Genomic DNA, 15,489 nt, shown 5'->3' on the forward strand with positions numbered 1-15,489 from the left:
GGAGTAGAGGGCGGGCCTGGGTTCCCCCCAAACCTCCCAACTCCTGATCAGACACAGGAGGAGCTGACTCAGACTGTGGGTTCCACAAGAAGGGAAGATCACTGAGGTGAACAAATCTGCTAATAAGCGCAGGACCCACCAAGGTGGAGGAGGAACTTTGTCACAGTATGCACAAATGCATGTTTTTACACACAAATCCCCTAGGATCATTTTCAGAGACCTTCTAAAAACTGGCCTTTTAATTTTAAACTTTCATGGTCAAAACAATACTGCTACTACAATGGTCATTATTAAATAAAAAAAGATTGATTACTTTTTACAAAAGGTTCTTTGGAAAAGAGCAATAACTAAAAATGTCTTAATTGCGGGAGAAACAATTTTCAGCAGCCATTGCTTATGTCTTTGCACACACAATCGGAACCCCTTTGCCACCCCTTCACCTTGTTTTTTCAACATTTATCACAAGCTGCATTATTTAGGAAATAACATTACATTATTTGAGATGTATGATAGCTTGAGAAAAAGTAGTTTCTAGCTTCTCTTTGTGAACTAATGATTTTTCACCCTGGTAATCTAGCCTTGGAAAAAAGCTTGCAGCATAAATAGCAACAGTATATCATAAACTTTTACCTCAGAATTCTCAGGCCTAGGGGAGGGAGGGGTGTCGATATAAAATACGCAACTTCACTTACAGGAACAGTGCAGCTGAAGTCAACATATCTTATTTCGACTTACCTCCCGTCCTCAGGGCGAGGGATCGACGGCCACGGCTCCCCCGTCGACTCCGCTTCCGCCTATCGCCATGGTGGTGTTCCGGAGTCGACGGGAGCAGGTTCGGGGATTGATTTATCGCATCTAGATGAGACACGATAAATCGATCCCCGATAGATCAATCGCTACCCACTGATCCGGCGGGTAGTGTGGATGTACCCTCAGAATACATGTTTTACCATATATATAGCATCTCTCATAGAAAACAATTTGTGGTACTTTATAAGGAAGGGCAGAATAGAAACAGCACTAAAAGTTCAAAGTAGCAATTTAAATAGAGTGTTTAAAGTCTATAAAGTTGATAAAGGATACTGAACTGTTAAAGTGGGAATGTATCAATCTCTTCTACAGTGTTTTTCACAAATAGATGTCAAAGCACTTTACAAAGGAGGTCAGTATCATACTCCCCCATGTGACTAGGAAGTACACAGCACAAGCATTTTAACTGACTAGCTACAGAAAGGGGAGTACAGAAAACTATAATTAACAGAGAACAGGAAAGAGATGGGGGCTGTAGCTAAGCAAGAGTCTGCTATTTATGCTGAATGGGAGAACTGGAATAGCAGAGCGCAATACACAGGGAAAAACAGCTCTAGGAAGTGTGGTATCAAAAGCTCAAATCAAAATTGGCTGGCCTGTAACAGAGAACTTGGGCTGTTTGAGCTAAAACAGTACATAATAATGAAAAACAGAGAAAGAATACTACTCCACATATAAATCCAAACTGCATAGGGATTTTTGATGGATTGAATGTAACTACCCAAATAATAATTTGGCTAGGACACCAAAGTTAAACATCTGTTTTTGCAAAAATCACTGTGTGGCTTTTAATGAGCACAAGTAGACAAAGTGGTCATTTGTTTTATGATAGTATATATGGCAACATGCTGTTTTCTTCTCTGTAACATCAAGTTAATTTTCTATACCTCCTTCTCTAATAATCTACAATGTGTTTCAAAAAGCATTTCAGCAATAGTTTTCTCTTTCCCTTCATTCTGCAGTGAAGTTATGCTAAATTTGATATTTCCGTGGTGACAAATAAGGAAATCAAGTTTTAACTTAATTGCAGAGTCATGTAGAAAGAGATACTGGTTTGAAAAAGATTTCTCATTCAAACAAGAATCTATGATGACAATATTAAGAGTATTTTTATTAATACTTTATAAAAGGTTAATAAATTACAGATGTTGCTGACAGGAATAGTGTGTGTTATAAATGATTATAAACACATCAGTAAAAGTTATTATCGATCATTTATAAGCGGCCTACTGCACTTTTGGACATAATTAATTGACTAAAATGCCAAAGATTTATTAATCCTTTACGAAAGTATGCTAAACGAAGTCTGGTCAAAACCACAATAATACATGACTCTAGAGGTTCACAGAAAACCTACTTAGCCAGGAGGCTAAAATTTACAAGCTATGTGTACATACTAGAGACAGTGCCAGGGTGTGAAGTATAGAATGCCTCCAAAGGAAATAAAGGACATCCTGTATATACCACCAGACCCAAGGTGGACTGATTTAAAACCAAACGATTTAAATCAGCAAAATGAAACATTGGTTTAAATCAATTTTAATTGTATTTTGCATTTGTACATTTTAGTTATTGTCCTTAAAAAGGCTGATTCTCACTGGTTGGAAACCATTAACACATGTTGATTTGCAACTAAATATCTCTCTTTTATGATATTTCCTTTTGCTAACCAAGAGCATACACAACACATACAGCACTGCTGCTGCATGAATTACCCCCAGAGAATTCTGCACCCATGCAGTGGTGCAGAATTCACCCCCCCCCCCGCCCGATTTCTTTGCTTCTCTGCAGAAAAATGACTTTCTGACAGGGATGCAATGGGAAGCTGCAAGAGCAGTCATCACTCCCTAGCTGTGCAGGTACAAAGTTTCAGGCACCCAGAGCAGACAGTGGAGAGGTAAATCACCATGGGGCTGGAGACACCCCAGACAGTGGCTACCTACCCTGAGCCAGGATCAGCTGCTTTTCCCAGCTGGGCTGGAGGCAGGAGAGGACAGCACCTTCCTCTTCCCCTAAAAGAAGTCACTGGGGCTGTGTCAGACCCACCGCCAGAAACATCTCCCAGCTGCAGGAAGCTCAGCAGCCTCCCCTGCTTCCTGCTTCATCACTCCTCAGCTGTGGGAGGAGGGGTCACTGTACATAGAGCTGCTCCCCCATCCACCCAACCCCTATGCATCTGGACCTCCCATGCCAAGACATCTCTGCCAAACCTCACCTGTTACATTCAGAACCCCCCTAGCCCTCCATACCCGAACCCCACCACACTGAACCTCAACCTCCGCATCTAGAGCCCCTTGCACCAAGACCCCCACCTCACTGAGCTCCTTGTATTCAACCCCCACACCCTGATGCACCACCCCCTGCACCCCCACATCCAGACCCCCATGTTACTGACCATCAACTAGCTGCACCCAGACCGCCCCAGCAACACCCACTTCCCCAGCACCCAGATCCCTCTGCTGAGCCCAACAACCTTCACTTGGAAGCCCCTGCAGAGGCCCATTTACCCTGTACCTGGAACCCCCCACCTAGACCCCACACTGAGCTGCCTGCACTAGACTGTCCCACACAGAATTCCTCTCACCCAATACCTGGGTCCTTCCCCTGCCCCCACCCCCGCTACTTGGATCCTGCCTGGGTGAGCCTACCTGACCCACACCTCGTGCACCTGGCACAGAGGGACATGGTCCCAGGGTATTTCTGGGGCAGGCCGAGGCCTTGTGCTGTGTCAGAGTCAGGTGCAGCCTCTCCACTAAGTCCGTGTCCTGTGGGGTGAGGGGGCTGCAGCGTGATCTTCCACCTTCGTGCAGTCAGTAGCCTGTGCTCCCCACTGACATGCTGGAGCTTCTGCATTGGATTTACTGACAAATAAAACTTGCAGAATTTTAAAATATTGTGCGTAAAATTTTTTTATGTCCTCAGGAGTAATAAGTGCAGCTGCACTGTTGCACCGTGCCTGGTGAACATGCTCTACATCATGGGAAGGAGCTCTCCTGTCACCATAATAAAACCACTTCCACAAGCGACAGACGCTATGTCACTAGGAGAAGCTGGACACACTGGCGTTTATGTCGATGTAACTTGTGTTGCTCAGGGGGTGGCTTATTCACACGTCTTAGTGACAGCCTCTGCATTGGCAGAATTTATATATCTATACACATTTATTTAAGCAATTATATAATTTACCTTTTTACTAAACTAAAATTTTTACTCGTAATTTGCGGCAAGCTCTATTTGGATGGCAATTCAAATTCAATTTCAAATGCACAAACAGCATTGTAATCTTTTTATTAAATAAAGCTATCTTAAGTGCTGGATACTTAAGAAAAAAGTTTATCAAAACATGTTGTACATTTAAAACTAATAGATTTATTAAACAAAGGAAGTAGTATCTGCAGTTAGTGAACTGAACTGATCGTTTCTGGTCACCATGTCCTTCAAGATTTTAGAACTAGTTCATCTACCAGAAAAGACTATTGCTTTCAAAAGCTGGTCTAGTATTGCAGCCAACTCTAGTTCCAAGGGCCTAAGAAATGACTTCTAAGACCTTCTTTAAAACTCAGCAGCAAACATGTATTTCTTAACATTATTAAAATCATTTAAATTAAATACGCAAAAACAGATTATAAATAAGTTTAGGTCTTAACATAGCTTGCCAATTTCAAATTGAATGTAAAAATAATTTTAAAAAAATACAACAAACAAACCCAATATAAATGAAAAAATCAATTTTTATTTATTTGTAAATCATTTATTTTTATCTGCCTCACCCATTCTGTTAAAATCTTCTGGTTCTCCTCCACCTGCAGCAGCAGCTTTATCTAGGTAGCACTTCGTGAATACTGAGCTTCTCCTCTCACACCCCAACCCCACGAAGAGGTTCCCCATATTCACTTCTCTTCCTGGTAGGAAGAGGAGCCGAAGTTGGTCAGTTATCTTCCCTCCCAACGTAAGGGTGAGGTGTAATCCTTGCACAGTTCCTTGCTCTACCCAAAACACATAGGTGCTTTCTCACTGCCTAACTCTTCTTAGGGTACGTCTACACTACGAGATTATTCCGATTTTACATAAACTGGTTCTGTAAAACAGATTGTATAAAGTCAAGTGCATGCGGCCACACTAAGCACATTAATTCGGTGGTGTGCGTCCATGTACTGAGGCTAGCATCGATTTCTGGAGCGTTGCACTCTGGGTAGCTATCTCGTAGTTATCCCATAGGTTCCCACAGTCTCCCCGCCCATTGGAATTCTGGGTTGAGATCCCAATGCATGATGGTGCAAAAAATAGCTCGCAGGTGGATTCTAGTAAAATGTCGTCACTCATTCCTTCCTCCGTGAAAGCAACGCAGCAATCAATTTTTGCCCTTTTTCCCTGATTCCCTGCAGACGCGCATAGCTGGCAACCATGGAGCCCATTTTGCCTTTTGTCACTGCACCATATTGTACTGCATTCCTACAGGCGACTGCAGCGCTACACAGGCTCTTCATTTGCCTTCAAGTAGCAGAACGGTATCAGTGTTCTTCCATCTGCCATGCCACTGTAAATGGGCGATGAGTACAGTTCAGTCGTCTTATACCATCTGCTGCTTCATGGTGCTCCTGGCTGAGGGTCGGCCCGCTGCAAACAAAACATGGGAATGACCCCCGGGTCATTCCCTCCTAGTTTTATCTAAAAATAGATCAGTCTGCCCAGAATATGCAAGTTGCTAAAGAACCAGTGTACTATAAGTTCAGCTTGCTCCGTGTCAATCCCGCAGAAATTGATGAGGCATGCCATTTCTAGGGTCCCTGCAAACAACCCACCGTTGCTTCCCTGTTCCCCCAACCCTCCTGGGCTACCGTGTGAGTGTCCCCCCCATTTGTGTGATGAATATAAAGAAGCTTAGGAATAAGAACACTGACTGTTAGTGAGGATAAAAAGGAGGACGCACCTCCAGCTCTATGTAGTCCAGCAGACATTAAATGAGCAGAGGGAGAGAGCCCAGCATCCTGGGCCACAGGGGCACTAACGGCTGATGACGACGATGGATAGCGAGTCATATTGTACCACCTGTCACCAGAGGGAGGGACGGGCAGAGCTTCTGTTCAGTGCCGCAGCATCCGCGTCTATCACAGCATGCAGTAGAGATAGGTGACATATGAAAAAAGTTCAGAAACCAATTGTTTCCCTTTCTTCACGAGGGGACGGGGTAAATTGAGGCTATACCCTACACCACCCCGACAATGTGTTTGACTCTATAGGCATTTGGAGCTCAGCCAATATTGCAAATGCTTTTTGGGACGTGGGATGCTGAGTCCTCATAGCCCTCCCTCCCGCTCATAAGCGTCCATTTGATTCTTTGTTTGTCCGTTACGTTTCCGCACACTGGTGCTGTGACTCATCATAGCCCGAGATTTTTTCGAAATGGCTTTCGTCATTTCCATCTTCTGTAACGGCTCTGATACAACAATTTTTCTCCTCATACAGCGATCAACAGTACTCTCCCTTACGCCGTCCAGCCGGAGCTCTTTTTGGATTTGGACTGCATCTGCCACCCGGCTGGCAAGCTCCACACTGACAAACAGAAATGAAATTCAAAAGTCGCGGGGCTTTTCCTGTCTACCTGGCCAGTGCATCCAAGTTCAGATTGCTGTCCAGAGCGGTCACAATGGTGCACTGTGGGATACCGCCCAGAGGCCAATACTGTTGATTTGCGGCCACACTACCCCTAATCTGATATGGTAATACCGATTTTAGCGCTACTCCTCTCGTTGGGGAGGAGTATAGAAACCAGTTTAAAGAGCCCTTTATACCGATATAAAGGGCCTCGTTGTGTGGACGGATGCAGCGTTAAATCGATTTAACGCTGCTAAAAATCAGTATAAACGCGTAGTGTAGACCAGGCCTGAGTTTAAGCCATTTGTTTGCTGCCTCTGCTTTCCACATTTATGTTTATTGTTTTCATTCAAATTTCCTTCCTTTGCCTTCACAGCATCTTTCATTGAAAAGTTATCCTAATGTTTTTTCCAGGATAGCACCTCTTTCTTGCCATTTTTCTTGCTTCAACACTTTCGGTATGTTTCTCATTTTGTCTTGCCCCAGATTGATCTTGATCGATTTCAATATCTGGGTGGGACAGAGCCAGGGTCTCCCAGTTAGGTGCACTAAGCAAGTAAATTCCAGAGTACCTGGATCGTGGGTGGGGACTTAATGGAACATTCTGAATACTGCTCTTCAATTTTTGCCAAAGTTGGGGCATGGAGGCAAAGATTCAGAAAGGAAAAGAGGAGGTACATTGACTGGAGTTGGTGAATCTAGAAACAAAGGGATTACAGGGAAGAAGGGTAGGGACAATGGTACAAAAAAACCAATCAGCAGAAATTTAAAATATCTGAGTTTTAAGCTGTAAAATGCATAGTGTGATGGTATCACTGGATTGTGTAGGGGTTGTGAATGTGTGCTACTATACCCAGTTCATACTGGGCCAAGTATGTATATTCTCAAGGCAGATTCCACCCTGGGAGCTCCTGCAATGCCTCTTAAAGCCTATGTGGCTGAGGAACAGACTCATGAACATCAGATCTGGAGCCAGTAAAATTCTGGATAATTCAAAGTAAATAAGATATCTGAGGGGTTCAGACACTACAGTGATAGATCTACATACCAATTTACATATAGATTTAAAATACCTGCAAGAAAGATGCTTTCACAATTCTCCCTTCACTAAACCATTAAATATATTATCTGTTTTTTTTTACTGAGTGTTCACTATTAACTCCAAGTCTGAAAGAAAGTCAAACACAAAAAAAGGATTTGTAGCTTGTAATAGTCTGTGTGTGAAGTGCTTGGCAGTCTTCTGGAGGAATATTATTGACCTGAGCTTCCTGTTCTTGCCTACAATTATTAGACTAGTAAAATTTAATCTCTGTACAGATTTATAGTCATGTGAACACTAACATGACTAGTCCTGTGGGACAGGCACCACCTCTGTGGGTTCACTCCCCGAACCAACCCTTCCCCTCAACCCCTCCTCTCCATCGGGCAAGGAGAAATGTATGTTTGCCTTGGCCAGGGCCCAGTGATGGGCTAATCCAGCCCTGGATGTGGCAGTCCATTTGGAACCTTCCCACGACCCAATAGAGGTCAGGACCCACTGTTTGGAAACTGACCAAAAGCAGTTAAGGCAAAAGCCTTTTTCATGACAGACGCTGAAAGTAATGACATTTGGAAAAGTGTCAATACCACCATTAGTTCCATTGTAAAGACTGAAAATAATACAAATACTTAATGCACTACATGACACTGTAACATTTATGAACCTTGAGTTGACTTCAAAAGTCAGAGGTTTTCCCATTGGTTCTGAAAAGAATTTAAAAAGTAGTACCCTCATTAAAATATGAGGAGTGCTCACTGATGCAACACATTTTATTTATTTAAATTATTCAAATGGATTATAGTAAATTTAGGATTTAACACGTCATAATTTCAAACTTAATTTTTAACAGTTTTAAAAGAAATGTATTTAATTCAAATAAAACATTTAAGTAAAAACAATTTTTTTAAAATTATTAATTTGTATTCACTTTGCCTTCAGGGTATGATACAATGCACACATTTTTTACATAACTCTTAATCTATGTGCTTGTTTTTCCACCTTTTTTATTTTACTCTTGACCATTTGGTTGTTGAATATTCTTTTGGCAGCAACCGTTGTAATCCTTTTAACATTACCTATGGTGGGCAGCTTATGTTTGTCTGATTCCTTATTTTGGAACTAGGAATTATTTTTAAAACCTTAAAGAACAGTACTAATATCTGGTGAGTTTTACTTTGTTTTGTTTACAAAGAAGAACACATATACAAATAATTTATCCTCCTATCTGGAAAAGACTTGCCTAATTAAGCTTCTGTTTACATTACACTTTCTTTCCTGGTGATAATACTATTGCAGACATGGTACTTAAGTTTAATCATTCATTGCACACTTGCCCCTTTTACAACTACATGCCAAAGTCTTTATCTTGCTAACAATTACCCACAAGATAAACTTTTTGTACTGAGTAGCCCATATATAAAGTGAGTTCACCTCTGTGTAAATTTACTCATTTGTGTTTGCTAGAAAGGAGCCCAAGACCTCTTCCAGTCAATGAAAACAGAAGGGTCCCAATGACAGAGAGGGAGGAACTTCGTAATTAAAGTAAAGTAAAGTAAAGAAAAAGAAAAGAAAAGAAATGAAAAAGGAGAAAAAACTCCTCATAAAGGCCTGTATTTGTACTTCTCAAGGTTAGTTTTACATACATGGAGAGTAAAGCGACTTCATATTAAACATGGACTGTTGGTACACCTAACAAACTTCTGTACCTCACATGAGAGTAATGGCTACAGAGGACTGAAGACTGCAAACTTTCAACATTATTTATGATATAAGTGGCACAAACAGGACAGAGTAAATTTACATAATCAAATTTCCACTGTCAAACACAAGAAAAGCGTGAGAGTCAGAAAAAGATGTGCCAATTTATTTAAAATATCCTGTGTTACAACTGGCACCAAAATGGGAGATGAACTTTTCACATCCTAGAGCAGGAAGAAGATATACTTAGAGATTCATCAAATACATATCCCTAGTATTTGTAGAGAAAGTAAAATGTAAACATGTTTTAGATTACCTTAAATGGAATTTCCTCTTTGCTTTTGTTTTCAAAACTCAATATTGAGGGCAGAGGAGGTAAAACAAAACCAAACCCACTGCTTCTCAGACATGTAAAATACTTTCTCCAAGTGGCCCATAGATGGTGATGTGGTACCTCTCAGCTCAACAATATTTGACAATTTACAAATGCTTGTAAACTTTACCTCAGGTAGGCTAACAATTCAAAAACTGTTCATACAAAAGGACAGATTCATAAATTATTGGCTAAATGCTCTAAACTTTTTTCAGAAAAAAGTTGTATGTAGTAATTTTTTTAAGTAGATACAAAATATGTTGCTCAGCAAGCATTTTATGATAATATTGAAATGCTGAATCGCTGTTTCAGCACACACTAGCAATATAAACAAGTTTATGGGTGTACTATGCAAAAAATCAACCCACTTTTTATTTCATGTAATAAATATTTCTGTATAGAAACACAGTAGTCATATGTATTCGTATGCATATAAATAAAGTTGAGTCAAACACTGCATTTAACTGATCCACACCTATAATTATTATTTACATTGAAAGATAACTATACACCCTCTGTCAAATAGAGATGATGATCTCACTACTGTATATTGCACAATCATGGTGGTAATAGGGCAGCTTTGACCACCTACCTTATCTGGCCTCTGTCCATCAATTCATTTTCAAAGCACTTTGACATTCCAAAACTCATGGGCAGCTTCAAGCAGCATGATTCTTTTTATTTTAACTGCAGCTACTTGAAGCTGCTCATGAGTTTTTGAATGTTAGAGTAAGTGCTGTGGCGACGAATTGGTGGGCAGAGACCAGATGAGGTAGGTGGTCAAAGATGCCCTATTACCATCATGATTCTGAAATATATAATAGTGACAAGTATCAGAGGGGTAGCCGTGTTAGTCTGGATCTGTAAAAGCAGCAGAGAATCCTGTGGCACCTTATAGACTAACAGACGTTTTGGAGCGTGAGCTTTCGTGGGTGAATACCCACTTCGTTGGATGCATGTAGTGGAAAGTAAGACTGTCTAAAGAAGGCCTGCTTTATAAAGAAAATTAAGGAAACAAAATTATCCCATTCTTTTTCAAATTCATGTCCAATGACACTCACAATGGGATCTGTACCTCAAGAAAATTAATTTGGCTATGAAAATCTCCTTTGTGAACATATACTTGGGGTAGTGGTGGATTTTTAGCTTTAAATGCTAGAAGGAATACATTTCCTCAGTCACATTTTTAAATTCTTTTTGTTCTGGGCTCAAATTTTAGTTTTTTGAGGGGATTTAGTCTTGTTGGCTAAGTAACAGAAAAGTTCTACAGCATCTGAGTATTACTCAGATTTCTCTTGGGTGGTTCTAATTTAACATAGTTGAAATCAACTCAGATTTCCACTGATACGGCAACAGTAGTACAACCAGCCTATAATCTGTCATGTACATATGAAACATACTTCCATCCCACAATTTACCTTTGTGAATTTAGTGCCTCTCTGTAAAATCCCTTTTTGTATAAGATGTATAAGATGACTTTGATCAAAGTCCCTAGCACAAGCTCAATATACCTACAGGAATTGAACGCAAATGGAGACACACAAAATAGTAGTCTGGGGAAAGCTGACTAGTCACATGACGCAAAGCTCTTTTCTGGTCTACCGCTCGTTCTGCTGTGGTTCACTGCAGATAGGAGCATGGAGTCTTGCCCAAGTAGCTGGGAAAAAGAAGGATGTGCCAATCTGTTAAATGTATTAGACACACAAGAGCCAATTAAGGCAGGAATCAAGAATCAAGACTCTTGGTTAGGAAGAAGCCCATATATCCACCAAATCTGGATCCAAAGGAATAATTCCGAGAAAACTGAAGTCTGTAATGCAGTACTTAAAGTGTGTCAGTCACAGATCCAGGAAAAACACCAGTATATCAGTTCACATCCAGAAGTTTCCTTACCACCATAAGGATTAGAAACTTTGGTGGGTTTTTTTTTGTTGTTTTTCTTTTTTAAATTAGAGTTTAAATTCTGAAGAAAGTGATACGGCAATCAGAGAGGTGCCAATCAGAAATCCCAGAAACACACGGAACGAAATCTCCCTTATTTGTATATGAAAAGAATTAAAACACTTCTGGGATAGAAATGAATAATTACACCATAACATTCAAAAGCAATGACTGCAGCAAAAACTAGTAATCTTTCTTACGTTCTGTTTAATATACAAGATTTAGATGAAGAACTAATGTTCTTGGTCTCCAACAAAAAGAGATGTTTAAAAGTTATGTTAACGATAACATGACAGTGCCATGCCATCAGTTTTACTATTACTAGCATGGGTCTCCAAGAGCTAAGTTCATGCATTCGAACAAAAAGCCTCGTCCCACCATATAAAAGCTAGTGGAGGGATGATTTATCAAATAGCACTGGGGGTTATGTCAATGACAAGAGAAGGCTGGTTTTATTTTACAATTTAATAAATAATATTATAAGGTATACCTGCCTCAGCACAGGGTGGAGAGGGGGAGGAGAGACAGAATCGGACTATATGTCACTATTGGTACCTTCCAGCCCTGTATTTCTATTTATTTATTTTTAATATTTTTTAAATTAGGTATGTATTATGTTTCCTTGCTCAGCTCAGGGTGAGGGACCATCAAAAGATAAGGCATGTGGATGGGAGATTCTCCTCCAACAGGAATGCAGGTTTACACAGAAGGGCATCCTTCGTGGGCCGAGCTCATTCGAGGCACAGCATAGCTACCCATATCTGTTACTGCTGCCAGGAGCTAGTGAATGGATTAATTATACATTTTTAATAGGAAGAGTCTGACACTGGGCTCTCTCTCTGGCAGTCCAATTTCATATTTTGTGTTAAAATATAAACAAACTATCCTCACTGTTCCACACACACACACCCAGCAGTAGCCATTATTTGTTGATACCCTAAGGGATCAATAAATGTATATGCTTCCCTGTCTTGTGAATCTGGATGCCTCAGAAAGCTTTCAATATGTTTCATATCTAAGATATAGTGTAAATGTTTTGTGTTTATGAATACAGTATGCATATTGAAATTTTCACTAATCTATGTTATTACAAGTTATTAAATTGTAAAATTAGTATCAAACTAACCATAACGTTAATGAGAACTAATATTTACTGACATGAAGCTGAGCACTGTAAAGTATGTAGTAGCTATGTATAAGAGAGCTTGTATAAGAAACTCCAAAAGATTAAATAAGAAACCATTTTATTTTAATTGTGGTATTTTCCAAATTGAGTGATTATTCACATTTCAGTGTAGTATTAAGGACAACTAGGATTGCATTTGAGTGAAGTCAAATTTATCAGAAAACAGCTTCACAAAAAATTTAAGAGGCATAAACTGAAGACCACACAATTCATATCTCCTGCAAGCCTTTTTTTTTTTGAACCGTGTTCTACCAAATTAAGTGAAAAAGATAGGGGTTTTGTACAATATGCCAGCAAACTATCAGCTTACTTTGGTGTCCCTTTACATGCTAACCAGAGTCTAAATCCTATAGTTAACATTTGGTTACTATAAAATGTTTGATCCAAGATTCTAGAAATATAATTACATACTTGTACCTAGATGACATCATCTTTTCGATGTCATATCCTATTGATCAGTAAATGACAGTACCTGGCTTGGACAATAGGCAGATTCAACCATAACCATTTAATCCTGATAGAACTTGGGTCACTGCATAGTTTACTGTTACTTCAGATTATTTAGATAACACCTTGAAGCTAAAGGTGTATAATCGCCCCTATGTAGGCATGTGTAATTCAGTGTTATGGATAACTGTACACTAGAATGAGAGAAAGCACCCTTTAAACACAAAAAGGAGGAAACTGCCTATAACTGTTTGGAGCAGGGAGGGGAAGGGAGAGACTGTGTATGTGTCCCCAGTCTGATTTTGTGGGGAAAACGTGTATTTCAGCCTCCATTTTGAGTGTCCCTTTGATTACATACTTCACCTTAACTGTCAGGTTAGACTGGATCATTCCTCATGTTTTGGGGGGCGGGGAGAAGAGGACTGGCACCTAGGTATCTGATCCTTAGAGAGTCATCGTCTATTGAATAGCCTTACACTAGTGGGACAAGGGAGGTTACCAAACAGTCATTAACTTAACAACCCTCTGCCAGCAATTCCACTCCAGGGCTGGCACATGGAAAATCCTAGCATAAGAAGAGAAATAGGAAAAAGATGTCATAACCAGCTGTTAAAAAGGGACAGGCTCTCTAGCAAAAAGACACCTTCCAGAATGAGAAAGCTAAGCAGGAGTGAGAGAGCAGAAATAGCACTGACCACCTGAAGGACACTGACCAAAATCCAGAAGACTCTCAGCAGTGGTGAGACCACTGGAGGGAGGAGTTTGCATTCAGGTGTGTGTTAGTTTTTCACATATCAATAAACTTCTGGCGCTTTTCTATGAATAAAATGTTTGTGTTTAAGAAGACCCTTTCCAAAAAGCCTGTGTGTTCTTTATGTTAACTATAATAATGGTCCCCAAAAAGAGTTAAATGGTAAACTGGCATGCCCATGCTGGTGGACCTGTGGGGAGAACATGCGTAGGTATACTAGGAAGACTCGGGAGGTTGAGCACTGGGGTCTTGAGACCTACAGCAGTTGGGTAACAGGGCCCATATGCCAAAAAATGGTATCAGAATGGAAGTCTATGCCCCAGGACTGTGCCTGAGAGGTCAGAACAAGCAACAATGTCTGGACACTGCTCAAAGCCAGTTGGACACTAAAAGCATATGGGATAAAAAGCCTGGATCCAGTACAGCAGCCTGTATTGGCTCCACAAGGGGAAACTTAGACAAGGCTGTAACAATGCCTTGGAGGTAATGTTTAGCAGTACACATGGTTTGCAGCAATTCTTTTAAACATAAAAATCACTAAAGATGACTTTCAAACATTTTTTAAAGATACATTCCTATAAAGGTTAGGTTTTAGGTTTAAAAGATAATACTAAAGTTCCATATTCAACATTACCTTGTCTATTTACTTCATTTTGAAGCAGCTCTTCCATTGCCTCTTCCTCAGCAATATCTAATGGAGTGTCTCCTTCACTATTCACAGCTCCTACATGTGCTCCTTGACTAATTAAATACCTGTAAAAGAAGGGAGGGGAAAAAAAGAGTTGGAAGCTAAACAAAACATAAGGTGAGCATCAGGTTAATAAAGTTGGGTACAGTGAAAAAGTAACAAAAGCTGTTAGAACCTGGGACCACACACTGCAACTAAATATTTTATATTACACACACACACATATACAGTAAGAATAAGACCATAGCTAACACTTGTAGTAAACCTATTTAGGGCAGCATTTCAGATAAGATGCATCTTAGTATATGGTGCCAATCTCTGTAGTTAGCCACTGAAAACATTCTGTCATATACTGATAGATCTCTTCAGGGCTTGGGGGCACAAACACAGACAGTCCAATGGTAAGTGAAAGGTTTCCCTGAAGAACATAGGGGCCTGAGAATCCATATTTGCAGGATTTAAGTTTTCAAATTAAGAAAGTTGACATTCCTAGTATTTATGATTGCAAAGATAACATTTGGAAGGTTGATACATTATTATTCTTCCTAAATCTGCAAAGAATAACACCAGTGCCTTCAATTCGGCTTCTAACTTAGCCAAGCAGCAGAAAAGTTAACGACACTGCTCAGTTTCACTCTCCCTATTTGTACGTCTACACTACAGGATTATTCCGATTTTACAGAAACCGGTTTTGTAAAACAGATTGTATAAAGTCGAGTGCACACGGCCACACAAAGCACAATAATTCGGCGGTGTGCGTCCATGTACCAAGGCTAGCGTCCATTTCTGGAGCGTTGCGCTCTGGGTAGCTATCCCATAGCTATCCCATAGTTCCCGCAGTCTCCCCCACCCACTGGAATTCTGGGTTGAGATCCCAATGCATGATGGTGCAAAAACAGTGTCGCAGGTGATTCTGGGTAAATGTCGTCACTCATTCCTTCCTCCGTGAAAGCAACGGCAG

The 15,489-nt window shown here is 40.4% G+C and overlaps 1 protein-coding gene across 3 annotated transcripts in view; it reads right to left on the reverse strand.

Annotated features, from left to right (window-relative positions):
* Positions 1 to 15,489, reverse strand: part of PPP1R12A (protein phosphatase 1 regulatory subunit 12A) — a 235,330-nt gene that overhangs the window by 99,091 nt on the left and 120,750 nt on the right. For all 3 annotated transcript variants that reach the window (XM_032798963.2, XM_032798961.2, XM_032798962.2), the window contains exon 3: positions 14,475 to 14,593. In XM_032798963.2, coding sequence (XP_032654854.1) covers positions 14,475 to 14,593 — 119 coding nt within the window. The remainder of the gene's footprint in view (positions 1 to 14,474; positions 14,594 to 15,489) is intronic.

The sequence above is a fragment of the Chelonoidis abingdonii genome, chromosome 1, assembly GCF_003597395.2.
Source record: "Chelonoidis abingdonii isolate Lonesome George chromosome 1, CheloAbing_2.0, whole genome shotgun sequence".
NCBI classification, from domain to species: Eukaryota; Metazoa; Chordata; order Testudines; family Testudinidae; genus Chelonoidis; species Chelonoidis abingdonii.